The 19,045-nt window shown below is 47.7% G+C and overlaps 3 protein-coding genes across 4 annotated transcripts; 2 read left to right on the top strand and 1 right to left on the bottom strand.

Moving 5' to 3' along the window:
- The first annotated feature begins 1,035 nt into the window (after positions 1-1,035).
- clec14a (C-type lectin domain containing 14A) lies at positions 1,036-3,622 on the top strand. The gene is made up of 2 exons (XM_031749737.2): positions 1,036-1,198; positions 1,940-3,622. The coding sequence occupies exon 2, from the start codon at positions 1,975-1,977 to the stop codon at positions 3,040-3,042; it is 1,068 nt and encodes a 355-aa protein (XP_031605597.1). The 5' UTR covers positions 1,036-1,198; positions 1,940-1,974; the 3' UTR covers positions 3,043-3,622.
- Positions 3,623-9,721: 6,099 nt separating this feature from the next.
- Positions 9,722-14,501, bottom strand: lrrc57 (leucine rich repeat containing 57). 2 transcript variants are annotated; one of them, XM_039603377.1, is made up of 8 exons: positions 14,306-14,501; positions 14,101-14,225; positions 13,872-13,975; positions 12,660-12,915; positions 11,265-11,400; positions 10,744-11,012; positions 10,254-10,439; positions 9,722-10,167 (listed from the first exon to the last, which is right to left on the bottom strand). In XM_039603377.1, exons 4-8 carry the CDS (start codon positions 12,741-12,743, stop codon positions 10,126-10,128), a joined length of 717 nt encoding a protein of 238 aa, XP_039459311.1. In that variant the 5' UTR covers positions 12,744-12,915; positions 13,872-13,975; positions 14,101-14,225; positions 14,306-14,501; the 3' UTR covers positions 9,722-10,125. The 2 variants fall into 2 exon arrangements, with proteins under 2 accessions (XP_039459311.1, XP_031605557.1); XM_031749697.2 differs by lacking the exons at positions 13,872-13,975; positions 14,101-14,225.
- Positions 14,502-14,662: 161 nt separating this feature from the next.
- haus2 (HAUS augmin like complex subunit 2) lies at positions 14,663-17,704 on the top strand. The gene is made up of 7 exons (XM_031749699.2): positions 14,663-14,837; positions 15,127-15,213; positions 15,395-15,493; positions 16,447-16,516; positions 16,669-16,801; positions 16,873-16,981; positions 17,522-17,704. The coding sequence occupies exons 2-7, from the start codon at positions 15,127-15,129 to the stop codon at positions 17,633-17,635; spliced, it is 612 nt and encodes a 203-aa protein (XP_031605559.1). The 5' UTR covers positions 14,663-14,837; the 3' UTR covers positions 17,636-17,704.
- Positions 17,705-19,045: the final 1,341 nt, after the last annotated feature.

Below are 19,045 nucleotides of genomic sequence, written 5' to 3'. Positions count from 1 at the left end.
ACAGCTGATCCAGGTGTGTGACGTGATGTTTCAGTGGGTTCAGTCAGCATGAGGAGTGGGTGGACATCTCCTTGTCAGACCGCCAGGAGTAATTCCCTCTGTATTTAAACGTGCAGCTGCTTTGAGTAAACTGGACTCGGGTGTGTCTTCACCTTCACATCCAGCAGGTCACTCATCGAGGCTCCACCAAAAACATCAGTAATTTGATGTTTTTGGTGGAGCTTCATTCTGTGTGGTTTCTGAGCGCTGACCTGCTGAAGTTACAGTCGCAGCTTTCCTGTGAGAAGCATCTCCAAACATCTGGTCTCCTTTTTCTCCTTGTGCTGCTCCTCATTTATGAACCTGGCTGTGAGGAGGAGATGGAGGTCACATAATGATATAAAATAAGCTTATTACAGCACTATGAGTGGCAGAGCTCTCTGAAGAGGATTCATAGACACAGTCTGCACCTGACTGCATAATCTGAATTTACTTATTTAACATTTGTCTAAGACCAAGTGGAGCTCAGCATCTCTAAGCATCAGCATCATAACACATAGTGCATGTGTCGCAGGAGCGAGTCTGTACACGCTGAAGATTTGTGTTCATGAGATTTTCAAAATAAAAGTCATTCAGGTTGGTAGATAAATGCATGTTTTAAATTTTAAAGCTGGACCTTTTTTCTTCATCCTCCATTGAATGTTCACCTGTTCCTACATTGAAGACAGAGAATGACTCTGAACATGATCTGCCTTTAATGGCTTTGAACCAGAGTCCATTTAAAAAAATAAAAATTTTATTTGTGTTGACTTTTCCTCCCACCGCTCACGCTGCTGTGCATTGATCTCGGTATGTTCTGCTTTCCATGGTCTTTGTTTCTTTTGAGTAAAATAGTTGCAATGACATTCACAGCACTCGTGTTCCTTATCTGTGCTCTGATCTGAAACCTGAAGTTGGGCTGCAGAATTTCTCTGGAGGAAACCAGCTCGCCATATCAAGACACAACACACATCCTGTCCTGGAGGAGGAGGAGGAGGAGGCACTGTGTGGAGAGGGTGAGGCTGGCAGTCTGGCTGAAGGAGAACCAGAGAAAAAGGAGGACAGAAAGCAGGAGTGACAAACAAGAAGAGGAGAAACTGGAGAGAAGGAGAAAAAGGAGGAAAGAACAGAGCAAAGAGGAGCAGGAGGGAGGAGGAAGGAGGAGAAACTGACTGGACTGGTGAGAAGGACAAGTTAGAAAGGGTCAAATAAACTGAGACATGATTATTGATTATTGGTTTGAAAAGAATAAAAACAGAAAACAGTGATTTTCACTGAAACAGAAAAAAATCCGATGCTGAAGCTGAGAACTTTTATTTGTTTAAAAATCTGCTCAGGACGTTTAACAAAGACGAGAAAAGTTAATCTGCCAAGATGAGCTGTAAAAAGAGTTTTTCTGCAGGTTCAGGTCTGTCAGCGTCTCTCAGGACAAACTGCTTTAAAGATACTTTGTGTAATTAACCCTTTGGTCAAATGCAACTCAGATATTTACCAGCGGGGGGCAGTGTTTTGAATGAGTGTTTGATTGGAGCTGCTAAGAAACAGAAAAACTGTGAAGCGCTGATTTAATGTGTATCAACAAAAAGCTAACACAGCTTAGCAGTTAGCTGCCTTCATAAGCTAATACTGCATGGCTAACATTAGCATTACAGGTTTTCCAGCTGCTTCAGTTGTCATCTCCTGTCATATTCGGAAGAATCTCCGCACACCAGGAGCAAAGCTGCAAATGAGCTGCTGTTTAATGATCAATTCGCACAGGAGTTAGAGGTTCAGCCCGAGTGAAAGCTGGGCTCAGGCTGAGTTTAGACAGAGTCTAGATTGGGTTAATGTTCAGCTTAGGGTAGCTTTAGACTAGGTCAAATCCTGTCTATGACTGTGTTAATTTCAAATAGCAAACTGATTTTTTGATCTCTGGACATAGTGACACCATCACCAGAGGGGGTGGAGCTAGAGGATATGGCGCTTCAGCTCTGCAGCTGTTGGACTTTGCATCTTTGCATCTTTGTCTTCCTGCTAAGAAATATTTCTTCTGCCCCGTCTTCACGATACATCCTGAACCACAACAAACTCAGCTTCAACAATGCCGCTAAGAAGTGTCCCGGCGGCAGTGTCCTCACCACCATCGCCACCCAACAGGAAGTGGATGAAATCCTCAAGCTCATCTTCAAATCAGAGCCGTTACAGAACGGGTTCACCTTCTGGGTCGGGCTGAGAATCACCAGCTCAGAGTGTATAGACAGGTCCAAGCCACTGAGGGGATTCAAATGGTTAGAGAACAACAGTGAGGAGTCAGAGGTGAGCCAATGGGCGGAGGACCCAGAACATACCTGTACCACAGACCGGTGTGTTGCACTGAAGGGACAGTTTGATGGGTTGAATGTGACCTGGGGTCTGATTCCTTTAAACTGCCATAAGGACAAAAACGCTTTTATCTGCAAAGTGAAGGATGGGGACACCACCATCAAGCTAGGATCAGAACAACCTCCACCTGGGGATACACCCACAAAACCACCTCCACCTGAGGACACACCTACAAAACCACCTTCACCTGAGGACACACCTATAAAACCATCAAAACCAAAGCGTGAACCTGGATTTATTAATGACTCTCATTCCGCAGAGCTGCGTTCATGCCAGCGCCCCTCTATCCCTGAGGCTCGCTCACTCAAAATGCTCTCGGGTAACACGAAGATCCAGGTGCAGTGCTGGTCCTCCGTTAGTTTTGACCTGGTCTGCTCCGGAGAACCCACCGTGTGGCGACTGGAGAATGGAGCCCTGGCCAACATCACTGCCATCAAAATAGAGTGTGCCAACGCCACACAGAAAGAGGAAGACTCTGTCTTGCGGTTGACCATCCTGCTCCCGGTGCTGATAGCCACGGGGGTGCTGGTGTTTCTGCTGGTGGTCATCGCGGTGACGGTGAAATGCTACCTGAACAGGCGGTCAAAGAAACGGGCCATAAAGAAGGCGGAGAAGATGGAGATGAAAAGCAAAAACAGGAAAGATTCCTTCTCATTGGCCTAAACAGCCTAATCGACCAATGAGAAGCCACTGACACAAGGGAACAGAGCTGTGATTGGCTGTGTTTAGTTACAAAGTTGTTGATTGTTTTTCAATTATTGAACATTTTGAAGGCTTTTACCTGTCTGTGGACTTACAGGCTCAAAATAACCCCTGAATTCTGTCTGCCAGGCTGAAACCCACAAACTGTTCACAGGTAAATGTTCTTGAGTTCGTTATTGGTTCATTTAGAAAAGATCAATAAATTAAAAACTGAGTTAACGTCTGATCAGTTTCTTCTAAATGACCCAATAAAATTCACTCGTTCTGTCTAGTAGCAGAACAAATTGTTTAAATACTTTTAAATTCATTTCACTGATCATTTAAATTCACCTGTTTAAATATTATTCTTTATTTAAGGACAGAATATAGTTAATCTGTATTTCACTTCACTATAAATGTTTAAACAAAAGGTAATTTCACTGCTGAATGACATGGAAGTTAACTTTACTTTGAAAAACTGATGGTTTGGCTCAATCTGCTGATTTCCTGTTTTTGAGTAATCTTTGAATTAAACAGAACTTTATTAATCTTTGTTACCTGATGATGCTGGACTTTTACATGTTCATCAATAAGTTTTTTTAAAATGTTTTACAAAAACAGAAATTTCAGTGTTCCACTTCCTAAAATGTCCCAAAGGTATGTGGACACCAGGCCTCTATTATCCTATAATATCACAGCTGTCCACATATTTTAGTGTCTGTGAAGGTTCTCGGTCATCCAGGTCATCATAATCTAAGGAGCTCTGAAAAAAAGCGTCTTTCTTTTAGATTTCTTTAAGTGTCTTTGAAGACGTTTCATCCGAGAAGCTTCTTCAGTTCTAAGAGCAACTGGTGGAGAGTCCACGGCCCTCTCGGGGACACTCCCATAGGGCTTAAATCTGGAACTCTCCACCAGTTGCTCTTAGAACTGAAGAAGCTTCTTGGATGAAACGTCTTCAAGAAACTTGCTGTCTCTTTTTAATCAGGATGTGGCCCAAATTATTGGGACATCCGTTGGGATAACTCCAGATCTCTGGAGAGAGGTTAACAGCGAAGTACAGAAGGTCTAAAGTGAATCATAATTACGATGTTTAGCTGTTTCTGGTATAGAAAGCACCCCTGTGCATCATTATAGACATAAGTTTGTGGACACCCGAAGGCCAACCTATTGCTGCTGCAATGATGGAAACATTGAGCTGTCCACATACTTTTGGCCACATATACCGAGGTTTCTGCAGGACAGGAAGCAGCCACTCTGTGTTTACAAACTGCTTTTCCTGTTTCCTGAAGAACAGCAAAGTTCAGACAGGAAACTGCCCCCACCCCTGACTCAGGGGGACGCAGGACTGATGATCTGATTAATCACGCCTGTGAACAGGAGCTCTGATTTCAGCCCTGAACCCAGTTTGTTTCTGTTTAAAAACACACAAATGGATCATTTAGTTCAGTCGGTACAATCAGTCAACACATCTGTCGTCCCCTTCAGTAATCAAGTGCATCGTAGGAAGTCTGTGTCACTGTTTTTTACTCGGCTTCTCATCACAAGCCCAGAAATGGCTCGTCAGCAGAGACTAACAGAAAAGTTCCACTCTATTTCAGACATTTAGGCCAGCGCGCGTGCGCGCACACACACACACACGCACACACACACACACGCCTGCTATCTTAGTGAGGACCTTTATTGACATAATGGTTTCCCTGACCCTAACCTAATTGTAACCCTGACACTAAAACCACATTTTGAGCCTCAAAAAGGCCTTCAAACTTGTGCGGACCGGTGTGTCCTCACAAGTGACTTTTGGTTCTCACAAGTATAGTAGAATGCAGATTTCGGTCCTCACAAAGATAGCTAGACAGGAACACACACACACATACTGGGGGTTGATTGTTGTTATGGTGACTCAGATGCTTCCTGTTTCCTGGAGGAAGTGTGTGAAGAATGTCAGGAAGCCAGAGGATGTGGAGGCCGGGGCCATGAGTAACGGACTGCTGTTGTCATAGGAACAGTATGTGAGAGCGTGAGTTGAACTCCGGTCCAATGTTTAGAGACTTTTATTTTGGAGGCCTTTGTTTAACCACCTGCTCCTGATTGGCTGATGTGAAACTGAGGCAGCACAGCGACGTTAGGCCTGAAGTTTAAACCTGAAGTAATCCGATGAGCTGAAGTCCTGCTCCGCGGACCTCACACAGTCTTGTTGTTATCTTGGCTGGTAGTTTGATTCCAAGGCTCGGTCCTGCTGGTGCTGCTGCTTCGGGTAACCCCAGCCCTTCATCAGAGATCACAGGTGCTGTTCTCACGCTACAACCTTTCATTGCACTGTTTTGCAGATGACTTGCAGGTCTATCTGCCTTTAAAAGCAGGGACAGACCAACTTCAGCTATTATTACGCTGCCTGGAGGACATCAAACAGTGGATGTCTTTAAATGTTTTAAAATTAAATGAAAACAAAACAGAAGTTGTCATTTTTGGTAACTTCATTAATAATCACACTGACAGTGCTCTGGGCCCATTATCCATGTAAGACAAATGTTAGAAACCTCGGTGTGCATGTTGATGGTTCCCTCAAACTGTGTAGGCAGGTGAGCGCAGCAGTCTAATCCAGCTTTATTCATTTAAGACAGCTAGCCAAGGTTAAGCCACACCTTCCAGCCAATGTCTTTGAACGTGTTATTCATCTCTTCATTACGTGCAGACTGGACTACTGCAATTCTTTGGTTTGGACCAGGCCTCCCTCTATCATCTCCAGCTGGTCCAAAATGCAGCTGCTAACTGGAGCATGTAACCGCAGTTTTAGCCTCTCTACACTGGCTCCTTGTTCCTCACAGGATCCAATTTAAACTCTTACTTTTGTTTTTAAGGCACTTACCGGCCGAGCCGCCTCTCACTCATCTGAGCTCCTGTTTATTCATGCTCCAGAGAAAACCATGAGGTCCAGTTCAAAACTGATGTTATCCATTCCACGAACCAAACTTCAGTCTCGTGGTGACAGAGCCTTCTGTGTGGCAGGCCCCACACTTTGGAATAGTCTTCCTCTAAATATTAGATCTGCACAAACGCTCTAACAGTTTAAATCATTACTAAAGACACATTTTTATGGTCTGTCTTTTAACACACTTTGACCTAAACATTTTGGTTTTGACAGACTTAGTTGTTATTTTAGTTGTTTTTATTGACTTATTTCATCTACTTATTTGTTTTTTCTATATTTTACTAAATCATTGTTTTACATTTTTTTGTTTTAGTGGCATTTTAAATTCTTAAGCACTTTGTGCAGGATGGACTGTTTGGAAATGTGCCATCCATCCATCCATCCATCCTCATCCGCTTTATCCGAAGTCGGGTCGCGGGGGCAGCAGCCTAAGCAGAGAAGCCCAGACCTCCCTCTCCCAGCCACCTCCTCCAGCTCATCCGGGGAACACCAAGGCGTTCCCAGGCCAGCCGAGATATAATCTCTCCAGCGCCCTGGGTCTGCCCGGGCCTCCTCCCGGTGGGACATGCCCGAACACCTCACCCAGGAGGCGCCCAGGGGCATCCTTGTCAGATGCCCGAACCACCTCAACTGGCTCCTTTCGATGTGGAGGAGCAGCGGCTCTACTCTGAGCCCCTCCCGGATGGCCGAACTTCTCACCCTATCTCTAAGGGAGAGGCCAGCCACCCTTCGGAGGAAGCTCATTTCTGCCGCTTGTATCCGCGATCTCGTTCTTTTTCGGTCACTACCCACAGCTCGTGGCCATAGGTGAGGGTCGGGACGAGATCGACCGTAAATTGAGAGCTTCGCTTTACACTCAGCTCCCTCTTCACCACGACGGACCGGTGCAGCGTCCGCATCACTGCAGCCGCAGCACCAATCCGTCTGTCGATCTCCGGCTCCCTTCTCCCATCACTCGCGAACAAGACCCCGAGATACTTGAACTCCTCCACTTGGGGCAGGAACTCATCCCGACCCGGAGTGGGCACTCCACCCTTTTCCGGCTGAGAACCATGGCCTCAGATTTGGAGGTGCTGATCCTCATTCCCGCTGCTTCACACTCGGCTGCGAACCGCTCCAGTGCGAGCTGGAGGCCCCCACCCGATGAAGCCATCAGAACCACATCATCCGCAAAAGCAGAGATGAGATTCTGAGGCCACCGAGTGGAAGCCCTCCGCCACTTGGCTGCGCCTAGAAATCCTGTCCATAAAATTATGAACAGAATCGGTGATAAGGGCAGCCCTGGCGGAGCCCATCACCCACCGGAAACAAGTCCGACTTATTGCCGGCAATGCGAACCAAACTCTTACAACGGTTGTATAGGGATCGAATGGCCCGTAACAGTGGGCCAGACACCCCATACTCCCCGCAACACCTCCCACAGGACACCCGAGGGACACGGTCGAATGCCTTCTCCAAGTCCACAAAACACATGTAGACTGGTTGGGCAAACTCCCATGCACCCTCAAGTATCCTCGAGAGGATAAAGAGCTGGTCCAGTGTTCCGCGACCAGGACGAAAACCGCATTGTTCCTCCTGTATCCGAGGTTCGACTAACGGACGAACTCTCCTTTCCAGCACCCTGGCATAGACTTTCCCGGGAGGCTGAGGAGTGTGATCCCCTATAGTTGGAACACACCCTCCGGTCTCCCTTCTTAAAGATGGGGACCACCACCCCGGTCTGCCAGTCCAGGGTACTGCCCTGATCTCCACGCAACATTGTAGAGGCGTGTCAACCAGGACAGCCCTACAACGTCCAGAGCCTTCAGGAACTCGGGCGGACCTCATCAACACCAGGGGCTCTGCCACCGAGGAGTTGTTTAACTGCCTCAGTGACCTCGACCCCAGAAATTGGCGGGTCATTCCCCTCATCCCCAGACTCTGCTTCCTCCTCGGAAGACGTGTCAGTGGGATTAAGGAGGTCCTCGAAGTATTTGGAAATGTGCTGTATAAATAAACTTGACTATGACCTGTACCTTTAATAAATGTCCATCTATTTGTGTAGAAATAGAGTAGAAATATCCTTTATTGTCCCTCATTGGGGAAATGGGCATGTTGTGAAGCGCTCCGAGTGCTCCGGGAGAGCAGAAAAGTCCGTTTAGACAGAGTAAAGAATAAAAAACAAGAGAGCGAACAGGGCAAACTTACAACATGAAAAAATGAATACTTACAAATAGCTTAGTCAGGTCCAAAGAAATGTGAAGCTTTTTTAAAGTGCTTAAAAGCAACAATAACACCCTACTTACAGAAATTGGAAATACTATGCAAATACCAGCAGGATGTAAACAACTTATTGTGTTTGATGGTTATAAAGTCTAACAGCTGCTGAGAGGAAGGACCTGCAGCGTGAGCGTCAGGCGTGGGGTGGAGACACTGTCCGACCCCCTGCACTGGGTGGACGGGGCATCCCAAGACAGAGCCGGCCTTCTTATCCAACCGCTTCCTCTCAGCTGTAGACGAGCTGCTGTTCCAACAGACAACGCCACGAAGGTAAAAAAGGTCTTCAGGAGCGCCACCTGCAGTCCAAAGATCTCAGTCTCCTCAGCAGGTAGACTCAACACTTCCTGTAACGAGCATCAGTGTTTTACTCCAGTCCAGTTTGTTGTTCAAGTGAACACCCAGGTACTTATTAGAGTCCACTATCTCAGTGTCAGTTCCCTGGATGTCCTCTGCTGTGGGTGTGGTGGGTCTGCAGAAATCCACCAACAGCTCCGTGGTTTTCTACAAAGTTCACCATCACTAGTAAAGCACATTGTCAAACAAAGAGGCTCATTAAAAAAGCTTCTTGTGATCTATGAAGTGCACAACTGATAAATGTTAAAGTCATATAGCTGCTCGCTAACACAAACATGCAATCAGCCAATCGCAGAGCAGCAGCTCAGTGTCACTACTGTAAGAACAGGAAACTGAGGCTGAGGTTCACAGACTCACTTCCGGGTCTGATGAGGCTCAGATGGTTCAGGCAGCTGCCGTATGATGGTGTGGAGGAACGCCACAGCCTGCCTGTGTGATGTTCTGACCACGCCCATCTCATCCTCTGATGTGTCAAAGCTCAGACGGCCCCCGCAGTCACGGATCTCAGGAGGAACAGGAGAGCCGTATCGTTGATGCGGCAGTCATGTCAACTGGACCAACATCTGCAATGCTTCTGTTGTAGGACACGCCCGTTCTCTTTAACGGCGCGGCGACCCACTTGTGATCCCCTATCTGGCGTATTGCTTGCGCTTCGTGAGCTCGCATGCTCGGTGGGACGTCAGCCTTTAACAGAGTTTTTATTAAAAGTGAGTGAAATTCTCCACCAGTAATAATAAAAGGTGATTCTTTACCAAAGAATTTTCTGAGGTGAACCCGTCTGACAGTTGGCACTGCAGGCTGAGCCGTTATTAGGGCGGAGCTTAAACCACAGAGGGATTAACAGCCTTCAGCGTGTTGCGTCTTCAGCATTTAAATGGACAGAAGAGGACTTAAGATGAACTTCCTGCCGCCCACCGCACTTCAAAAATCAAACTTTACTGACTTTTCCATTATTGGCAGATCAGCTGGGCCTGTTCACATGAAAGGATCATTCTGTTTATTATTGATCACCTGATTAGGTCCTTCATTAGTAGTTTATATTGATTACAGCTGAGGAAACGGCTAATCAGACACAGAAAACATCTGGAAACTTCCAGCTGTTAACTCTTCACACACACGTTTTGTTTTAGACGTCTTTAAAAGCTTTAATAGCTGTTAATAATTAATAATCAATCAATCAATAAACAGGCTGCTGACATTTTACAAAGCATGTTTCTACATGGTTAACTAAACATTTCCACTTTTTCTCTGTCCATAACTGAGTGAACAATAAAGTTTGATGCAGTCAAACATGGCACCGGTCCTCTTCTTCAGTGTCGTGAAACCTGTCCTGTCTCCATGGTGACTGTTGCTCTGGAGGTTCGGATTTCTGGGGGCGATGTGAGGAGTCCCGGCTGCTGAAGTCTGGTTTCTAGCAGCAGCAGAAGCAGCAGCTGTGGGAAGTGCAGGGTAAGAGGGGCGGGGCTTCAGCCGAGCTCGCCTCCAGGTGAACCTCACAGATCCAGACTCTACATCGAAGGTCCTCAGGCAAACTTCTTCTTTGTGGCCGTGAAACGCTCCATGTACTGAGGAGGAAAAGCAGAGTGTCATCAGGGACCGCAGGAGGACTCGCAGTCTTGGACTCGATCTGGTCTCAGACCGCAGCACTGACCTTATCGTATCCCTCCAGGTCCCGGAGTCTCTTCACCTCAAACAGGTTTCCCTCCACCGAGAACAGGGACACCTGGGACTCGGTCAGGATGGACTGAGGGATGGAGGAGAGCTCCAGGCAGTTCTCCTCCAGGCGGAGGACCTTCAGACGGGGACAGCGGGAGACCTCCGCCGACACCACCGAGATCTGGACCAAGAACAGAGGACCGGGTTAGTACAGAGGAACACCACCAGACCTGGGCTGGGATTATCAGAACCTCCTGGGAAGTCTGAGGGATAGAAAGCTGCAGTAGATGTCATGGAGTGACCGATCAGTGATTATTGATAACCGATTGATTAAGCACCTTGGGGCGACTGTTGTAGTGATTTGGTGCTATATAAATAAAACTGATCTTTAATACTGGGTGAATTAACAGCACAGGGTCAGCCCTTCCAGGTTTTCCTCCTGGTTCTGGTTCTTTGGTGGACTGACAGACCTGGTTCTGCAGTACCTGGTTCTGGTTGAGGTTGATCTCGATGGCCTGCAGCTCGGACACCTCTTCAGGGACGTTCTGGATCTTGTTTCGGGACAGGTCCAGCAAGTCCAGCTGCCTCAACGTTCCGAGTCCGGAGGGGAACTCTGAAATCTGGTTCCCGGCCAGGCTGAGGGTCCGCAGGGCTTTGAGCTGGCCCAGTGTGGGGGGCAGCTGCTGGATCCGGTTTCCATTCAGACTCAGGGTCTCCAGCTTCTTCAGCTTCCCAATCTCAGAGGGAATCCCGACTAAAAACAGAACCACAACACAACAGGGTCTCACAGGTCTGAGGGTCGGGGAGGCTCCGGTTTGTTCTGCAGCTAAACCGGATCTAAAGACACACACAGTCCGGGGATTTTTAAATCATTCCAACCCTAAATTAAACTAAAAAAAAGCATCCAAAGAGAACAAATCAAATGCTGAAACAAGAATGTGGTTGCTTTTTGTTTGGCTTTAAAACACAGATGTAAAGGCATAACTGCTCCGGGTCGAACACTCACCGAGCCGGTTAGAGTTCAGCGTCAGACTCTTGAGCTGAGGGAAGTTTCCGATGGTGGTAGGAAGGACCTCTATCTTGTTCCCGGACAGATCCACCGTCCTCAGGTTGGCCGTGAGCCTCTGCAGCTCCTCTGGAAACTGAAAGCAGACCGTGACCAGGACAGGCAACTCAGGACAGGCGACTCGGGACGCCCTCGGTTTTGTATAGGTTAAGCTTGCTATGATCAGGCCCTGGGGTGTCACACTCTAATGGTGGCGAGTGTGCGCCTACATGCTGCAGCTCGGAGCTCTCCAGTTCTGTGGGGGTTTTTTTTTTTTTCATTTTGTGTTTTTTGCTTTGTGATTTAGACAAAAACAAATGAGGATGTGCCAGATCGCTCACCCACAAGATGGACGAAATCGAACCGCAGCTGGCCACCAACAGACTTGTCTGAAACTGCTGTGCAACGGAAACACGGCTCCCGATGCTACTGGACTGGACTCTCCATCGTCAGGACCACATAAAGAGTCAGGAAAGAACCGAGCGGAGGACTCTGCATCGTCACACATAACTACTGGTGCACACACAGCTGAGTCCTCGACAGCTTCAGTTCCCCGGACTTATCCTCTGTCAAGTCGGCTGCAGAGCTTTTACAGCAGTGCACATAGCTCCTGTTGCTAAGGTCAGCATGGCTCTAAGCCAGCTGCACAGTACCAACAGATGCAGATACATCCGGATCAGGCCGTCATCACTGCTGGTGATTTTAACAACTGCTTAAAGACAGTTCCTGACTTCTCACAGTAGGTGGAAAGTGCCACCAAAGGGAAAAACACAGCAGGCCATCTTCTCTGTACATCAATGGAGACTGTGTGGACAGGATCCAGGATTCCTGACTCCCAGGAACCCACACAGGAGCATCTCCTGGACTGCCCACACCAACACCACTGTGAAGAAAGCTCAGTGGGCCCGCACTTCCTGAGGAGAAACAGGCTACAGACAAAACTCGAATCCTTCTACCACTTCACCATAGAAGGGCTGCTGTCATATTGTATCACAAGCTCCTCACAAAAATAGACTCCAACGCATCATAAAGACAGCACAAAAAGGTTACAGGGCCCAGCTCCCACCCCTTCAGCGAATCGCAGATAAACACCATCTGGTCAGGTGTATAAAAGGCGATCACCTGCTTTATCACCTGATTTATTCATTGCTTACATGTGTGAACACGTGTCTCTGTGTGTTTGTTCTCCATCCCAGTGATGCCACTCCAGTTTCATGCAATGACAGTAAAGGCTCCGAACTGAAAGGAGAACTGTCCAATCATAGGGTGCCCGGACTGAAACGTCTGACGCGTCAAACGTGTTTAAATCTTTCTGTGTATGTGTGTAAGTTAACTCTGGAGTTTTGCTCCTCTCACCTCCTGCAGACCTTTCCCCGTCAGCTGAAACACTCCCGTCTTCTGGGAGGTTTCAAGGTGAGACTTCAGCGCACTGTTCCCCATCTGCACCTGTAGCCAGGTACCAGCCCTCCACTTGCAGGGCCACCCGAAGTCCTTCCAGACAGGCTGATGGATCAGCTGACAGCCGTATCAGCGCTCCTCCTCCTCCTCGTCAGCAGGTGTTGATGAGATCAGATAGTGAATCCCTGCAGGTGAGCAGTCCTCTCTCACAGACCTGTGAACATGTTTGTGTTTATTAGTGAGATTGGAACAGAGGCGGCGTACAGCTGTTTCACTCTGACTGAAGAACAAAGTGAATATTCGGAGAAAAGCTCTGCATGGGCTGCTGGTGAGCTCACAGACGTGCTTTGTCTCCATGTCCCGCAGCATCGTGCCAACGTAAGGCTCCGAGTTTGGGCTGAAATCCCTGATTGTTTTCTCTAAGCGACCCGTCCTGAGCCGAGGGAAACGGTATCAATATCCACCTGTGCTGGGCGGCGTAGGATTTAAACTTTTTCTCATGTTGATGCACAGATGAGCAGATCAAACACCCCCAGTGGATTAAAGGTGTTTAATAACAAAGAAGCCCTGCAATAACTCATTCACATTAATAATCCTCAGCTAACTAACATACAAACCATTAGCATCGTTAATAACTGCACTTCACCAAGCACCACACTGACTCTGACAGGCTAGTCTCCCTAAATTTACAACATTAATCTTATAAATTTGCCACTAGGGGCGATCGTGGCTCAATGGTTGGCAGTTCGTCTTGTAATCAGAAGGTTGGGCAAGACACTTCACCCGTTGCCTACTGGTGGTGGTCATAGGGCCTGGTGGCGCCAGTGTCCGGCAGGCTCGCCTCTGTCAGTGCGCCCCAGGGTGGCTGTGGCTACAATGTAGCTTGCCATCACCTGTGTGTGAATGTGTGTGTGAATGGGTGGATGACTAAATGTAGTATAAAGCGCTTTGGGGTCCATAGGGACTAAGTAAAGAGCTATACAAATACAGGCTATTTACTATTTTAACTTTATCCCAAATTGACCATCAGTGGTCCTAACCCAGCTTTGTTACTCATGAGCGTGCATCAGCCAAAGAGGGAACAAACCGGACTTACCATTGGCTTTCTACAGCACACCCCAGTAATGTGTAAAATGCATTAGTGTTGAAGCCTGAGCTCAGTAAACACACCTGTGGAAAACCCTCCTCCTCTGTAGTGTTGAACACACCTGCAGTTCTCCACAGTCACCACAGGGGCCGCCAAATCCCCCAAACTGAGGCGTTCCAGATCAATGCTGTGGCAGCAGAGAGCGGTTTCAGCTTTAAGGTGGACTTTAAAAGGTATTTAAGGTGGTCAGTTTCTTACAGCGGGGCAGCCTGAGGCACTAGCTGACATGCACGCGCTCGCACGCACACACACCTGTCTCTCTGCAGCAGGCAAAAGCTCACCCTTCAGCTGTCACAGGTGGTAAAGGTGAGTCACGTGTTTACCTGAGAGGTGACACACTCACCGTCAGCAGCCTAATCGGTCCCAGTCTCTCCTCACTGTAAACACACTGTAAACATTAAGGCCACCGCCACCCTGCTAACAGCTGAGATAACCGGAAACGGCTCTGTTTACATACCGACACAATGTCGCCCTTTGACCCCCGTGTGCAAGTGTCGCGTGTCCAGGTGCTGTGCTTAATTTTATCCGATAAAAGGACAAAAAAAATTAAGATCAGTAGAAAAGCGAAGCTCGGCAGCCGCCCTGATTCTGCGCTCCTGCTTCTTCTGCTGCTTCTTCTTCTTCTTCTTCTTCTTCTTCTTCTCTGCTGAAAATCCCGCTCAGGGCTGCAACGCTGCCACCTGCTGACAGATGTCACTCAAACCCTGAACGACATTCTTCTTGTCATGTGACCTCAGCAGGCTGTGAGGTCAGATTTGGATCCAGGATTAGGCAGAAAGAGACGTTTTTTGTTTGTACACAAACAGAAACGCGATTATTTTCTGTAACTATGTGTTGTAGTTCTCTCTGGATCCTGAGGGGTCGCTGTTGCGGTCAGCAGCCGCCAAACGTTTTCGCTGAAGAAGAGAAACAGCAAAAACAAACCGGCGGGCGGGCTGCGGTGAGGTTCAGTTTGGTCGTCTTAGAGCGGAGGTTCTTTGGTTTTAACGGTAAGAAAAAGCTGGAAACTGACACTAGACTGTTTGTGTTTAACGGGACCGCCAGAGGCAGCTTAACGGTGCCGGTGTGTCCGTCAAAAAAGCCTTTAAAGCTGCTTCAAAGTCCGTTTAAAATTGTGGAGATTTAGTTTGATGGCGCTTGCCTTCACACGCAGAGCTGTGAGGTGGAACCCAGCAGGGTTCTGGTTCGGATAGATCCGGTTTTAGGTTTGAACACCTGGTCCAGGTGAATATCAGAGTCTGAGGCTGGTCTGGTTCAGGTGACGTTCCTGTCTTTCAGATGCATCAGTGGGATTTGTCTCCGTTCTCCGTGACTCCAGCTGCCAGCCTGCTTTCTAAGTGTGTCTCCGTGGGAGCGCTGTCTCAGGTAAGGCCACGAACAGGTGTTTAGGAGGCTGAGGCGGTCTGTCAGAGCAGCTTTACACGGTTCAGAGATGTCTGAGGACAGGTTCAGATCTGAGTGAAAGCTGACCTGTGTGATCCGGTTCTGATCCAGACTAAAGCTTGTGAGTAAAATCTGAATCTGCTTCTGTCTCACCTGTCCTCAGGAGGAAATAGACTCCGCCTCCAGTGCTACAGGCCCCGTCTTTTCCTCTCATCTGCGGGAGGCTGAAGAGCAAATCAGAATGCAGAAGCAGTTGGATGAGGTATGTGCGTGCAGCTGTCTCGGGGATGGCGTGCTGGGATGTTATGTCAGAGTGCAGAGCCCCACCTGCTTCGATGCCTGAGCCGGATGTCGGCCAGATTGGATTTTGAAATTTTCTCATGAGAAACGTTGTTTTGCTCTCCTGCCTGCAGCTCAGAGTGGATGATGTCATTCCGGAGCGATGACATCATTCACTCTAAGCTGACTGCAGGCTGTTGCGCTGTGTCACCGTGAGAGACGGCCTCCGATGTGGGGCTGTTGGTGATCATGAGCACAGTCGTCATGTTTTTAAAGGCAGACTCAGAACCTCCACAGAGCAGCTTCATGGATCCTGGTGGCTCCGATTGGCTGCTCACAGCGTCTTCACTTTCTTGTTTTTCTTTTCTAGTCGTGGTTAGTTAATTAAACTTTGGATTGTGTGTCCTCTCCTTTGTTCACAAAATACTCATATTTACACTCTAATTACTAACTAGTCCTCTAACCCGCTGTAAGTCTCTCCTATTGGCTTCGTAACTAATCCTACATTTCTGCAGCTTTCAGACTAATCCACAGGGTAATGAAACCAGTAGGTAGTTTTGTATCTTGTAACTAGTCCTGTGGGTCACAGCGGGTCTATGCTAGTGTCTCCACAGCAGCAGTATCGCAGCGCTTTATTAATAAAGCCCTGTTTTGTACGTTGGCATGCTGGGTGCGTCATTTATGAACACATGATCGTCTCGCCAAATGCTTCCCATCACAGAAACTCGGATCTGAGCACTGACTCCTTCAGGGCGTCAACTGCAGGCGGTGACAGGTGTGCGCTCGCTGTGGGTCCGGTCAGGTGAATGAGACGCTGTTGTGTGAATGAAACACCTTACCTGCAGGAGCTGTGTTAAACAACAGTGACTGCACTGGGGCTAGAAGTCATGTGACTGTGTCAGCTAACGTAAAGGTGTTTGTTTCCTGTTGATGCAGATGCGGCTGCGGCTGGAGCTGCTGCAGGTTGATGAGCAAAGCGCCGATGTCGCCCACAGCTTCCACCTTGGTGAGTCCAGGTGACGTCATTGTCATCGGGTCGATGTTTTTAAACCAGCCTTCACTCCAGATCTTATTCTGAAAGGACTTTAAAGACTTCCTGTCAGAACAGAGGATGGCAGAGCCACGCCCCCTCTGATCAGGTGCTTTTGTGTCCTGCAGCTCGAAGGTTCCAGATGCTGCAGATGCTCGGGGATCACATGCAGGAGCTGCTGAGAGAGCAGAACAGTCTGAGGCAGCGACTCATGAGACCGCTGGCTCACACCAACCTGCCCGTGCACGCTCACCTGCACAGGTAATGCCTGATACTCTCAGCGTGATTGGAGTGGCCCATGGCGCACTGTAACGGTCTGTGGTGTGTTTCAGGTTCGTGGTGGAGTCCCTGAACCTGATGATGGACTTCATTGAGACTCTGGAGGAGGAGCTAAGCGCCGCCCACAGCAGGACCACAGCCAGAGACCGTCTCGCTCTGCTGGTCAGTCACACGACCTCACTGGTTTGGGGATGGCAGTAGGCCACGCCCCTATGCAGACAAACTAAAGCCGTGTGCCACCGTTCATTTTAGCCACCTGAGAGAATCTGTGTGTACCAGACTCCATTCACGAAAACAGGAAGTTTACCTGAGAGAACAGGTGAGCTTGTGTCACCCTGAGGTCTGAACTCATTAGTTTGGATCATCACAGTCAAACGCAAACGTTTGTTTTCTGTGAGCTAAAAACCGATGTTTTATGAATGGAGTCTGGTGGGTTTGTCATCAGCAGTGTGGGGTATTGTGCAGAAACAGGTCAGAAACGGGAGGCGGGGCTTGACTGAAACAACGCTTTGTGTGATTCAGCATCAAGCTTTATTGATAAAAACAAATTAGTATTGTTAACTGGGTTTGTCTCTTGGCTCCGCCCTTGGCCACCTCCCTGTTCATGGTCATTTCCTATCAGTCCCTCACACACTAAATAGCGTCCTCCGATTGACTGCAGAGTTCATCCCAGTTCAACTGTTACCTCTCCCACTCTCTCAGGACTCCTCGCACGCCCAGCTGCTGATGCAGGCCTCAGAGATGGAGACTTTGTCCAGTCAGATTCTTCAGTGGAAGTCAGTTGATGGATGCAGCCTGGTGACCTCTGACCCCTAACCTTCATCATGTGTTGCACTTTGAATTTATTCTAATAAATATTTGCAATAAAATCTTTCACATTTTCCATATGCAGCTTCTGATTGGTTATTCAACACAGAAACAAGGTAACCTTTGACCTCTGCTTTGGTTTCAAAATCAGAGCTGAAACTCTGAGGCTGTGTCCCAATTAAGAGACCGCACGCTTGAAGTACACATTTTGAGACCTGTTACGTCACCGCAACGCGACGACGTCGATTTCTCCAAATATCAAGCGTGGTCCGGTGCACCCTTCGTGGTCCCATATATCCCACAATTCATAACGCAGCGGTGGGTGTGGATAATTTTGCCACAAAATATGGCAGAAGGGAGCGGCCGAAGAGTGAACTGTCAGAAGTAAGTACTGAATAATATGTCACTTATTTATGTGCGAATGTTTAATAATGAAGAACATTAAAACATTACTGTTGGCCACATGTCGGCAAAGTTATGTGAAATTACTGATGTTTGTTTACTTGGTTTTAAAGCCTTTAAAATATACGCCGTTCAATAGTTGACCTTAATCTTACAGAGAATGCGATGATTTTATGGATAATTAAAGTCAGTCATATATCCACAAACACAACAAGCTGAAAGTCAGTGATGCTGCTCGGTTTGCAGTCCTGAATATGACGGCACAAGCAGGTTTCACTGCACTGTTAATGTTAGCTATGTTATATTGCTGCCTCTGTTCGGTGGTGTCGAGCCAAACGGACTTTAACGTGTGTTTGAACGAGCTGACGGTTCACTCGTTAAGCTGAAAGAAAGATGCTTTAATCACAGGAGTCACACATGTGTCCACTGGACCATCTGGGAACTCTTCTTGTTTAGCACTCGTAATAACACAAACACTAAATCCTCCTTCTCTTGTGCTGTTTTGTAGCAGTGTGTACACCTGAGACTGTCACCTGTCTGTCTGTCCTGCACTCTCTCTGTTTCTTTCTCTCTGATTGTGGAATAAAAGTATGAACATGTATTTATAAGTTACACTTGTGTTTGAATCCTGCAGCTTATCACACATTTGATTTCCATGTGTGACAACTGCAAGTGTCCAGAGTGAGGACAGACTGAGGGACCCACTGCTGCACATCATCTGTGAGGCTTTGCACCCTGATGATCCACCAGGACAAACTCAGCAGTGTGTGAGGAAGAGGAGGAGGAAGAGCCAGCAGCAGCTGACAGATGGAGAGAATAGACAGACTGTTCCCTGTTTGTGAAGGACTGCTAGGAAAGTTTAACATAACTAATTGTCTGTCCTGAATCAGTCTTATTAGGTAATGTTCAAATAATGTTATCATCCCAGTGTTTTCAGTGTGGGAGAAAGTACTCAGGGCCTTCAAGTTACACACTATGAAAGGCAGCAACAAGTTTAATATTCAGAAACCTAAAGTA

This window comes from Oreochromis aureus, linkage group 19 (assembly GCF_013358895.1).
Source record: "Oreochromis aureus strain Israel breed Guangdong linkage group 19, ZZ_aureus, whole genome shotgun sequence".
Lineage (NCBI taxonomy): Eukaryota > Metazoa > Chordata > Actinopteri > Cichliformes > Cichlidae > Oreochromis > Oreochromis aureus.
The sequence above is the reverse complement of the archived record's forward strand: the minus strand, read 5'-3'. Positions and strand labels throughout refer to the sequence as shown.

What these genes read in the sequence shown, in the direction of transcription:
- lrrc57 (XM_039603377.1), bottom strand. Translation starts at nt 12,743, where the DNA reads ATGGGGAACAGTGCGCTGAAGTCTCACCTTGAAACCTCCCAGAAGACG. An exon ending in CGGGGAAAGGTCTGCAGGAG is followed by an intron (nt 11,401 to 12,659) that starts GTGAGAGGAGCA and finishes GTCTGCTTTCAG; the next exon opens with TTTCCAGAGGAGCTGCAGAG. An exon ending in ACCTGGAGGGATACGATAAG is followed by an intron (nt 10,168 to 10,253) that starts GTCAGTGCTGCG and finishes TTTCCTCCTCAG; the next exon opens with TACATGGAGCGTTTCACGGC.
- clec14a (XM_031749737.2), top strand. Translation starts at nt 1,975, where the DNA reads ATGGCGCTTCAGCTCTGCAGCTGTTGGACTTTGCATCTTTGCATCTTT.
- haus2 (XM_031749699.2), top strand. Translation starts at nt 15,127, where the DNA reads ATGCATCAGTGGGATTTGTCTCCGTTCTCCGTGACTCCAGCTGCCAGC. An exon ending in TGCAGAAGCAGTTGGATGAG is followed by an intron (nt 15,494 to 16,446) that starts GTATGTGCGTGC and finishes CTGTTGATGCAG; the next exon opens with ATGCGGCTGCGGCTGGAGCT. An exon ending in CGCCCACAGCTTCCACCTTG is followed by an intron (nt 16,517 to 16,668) that starts GTGAGTCCAGGT and finishes TGTGTCCTGCAG; the next exon opens with CTCGAAGGTTCCAGATGCTG.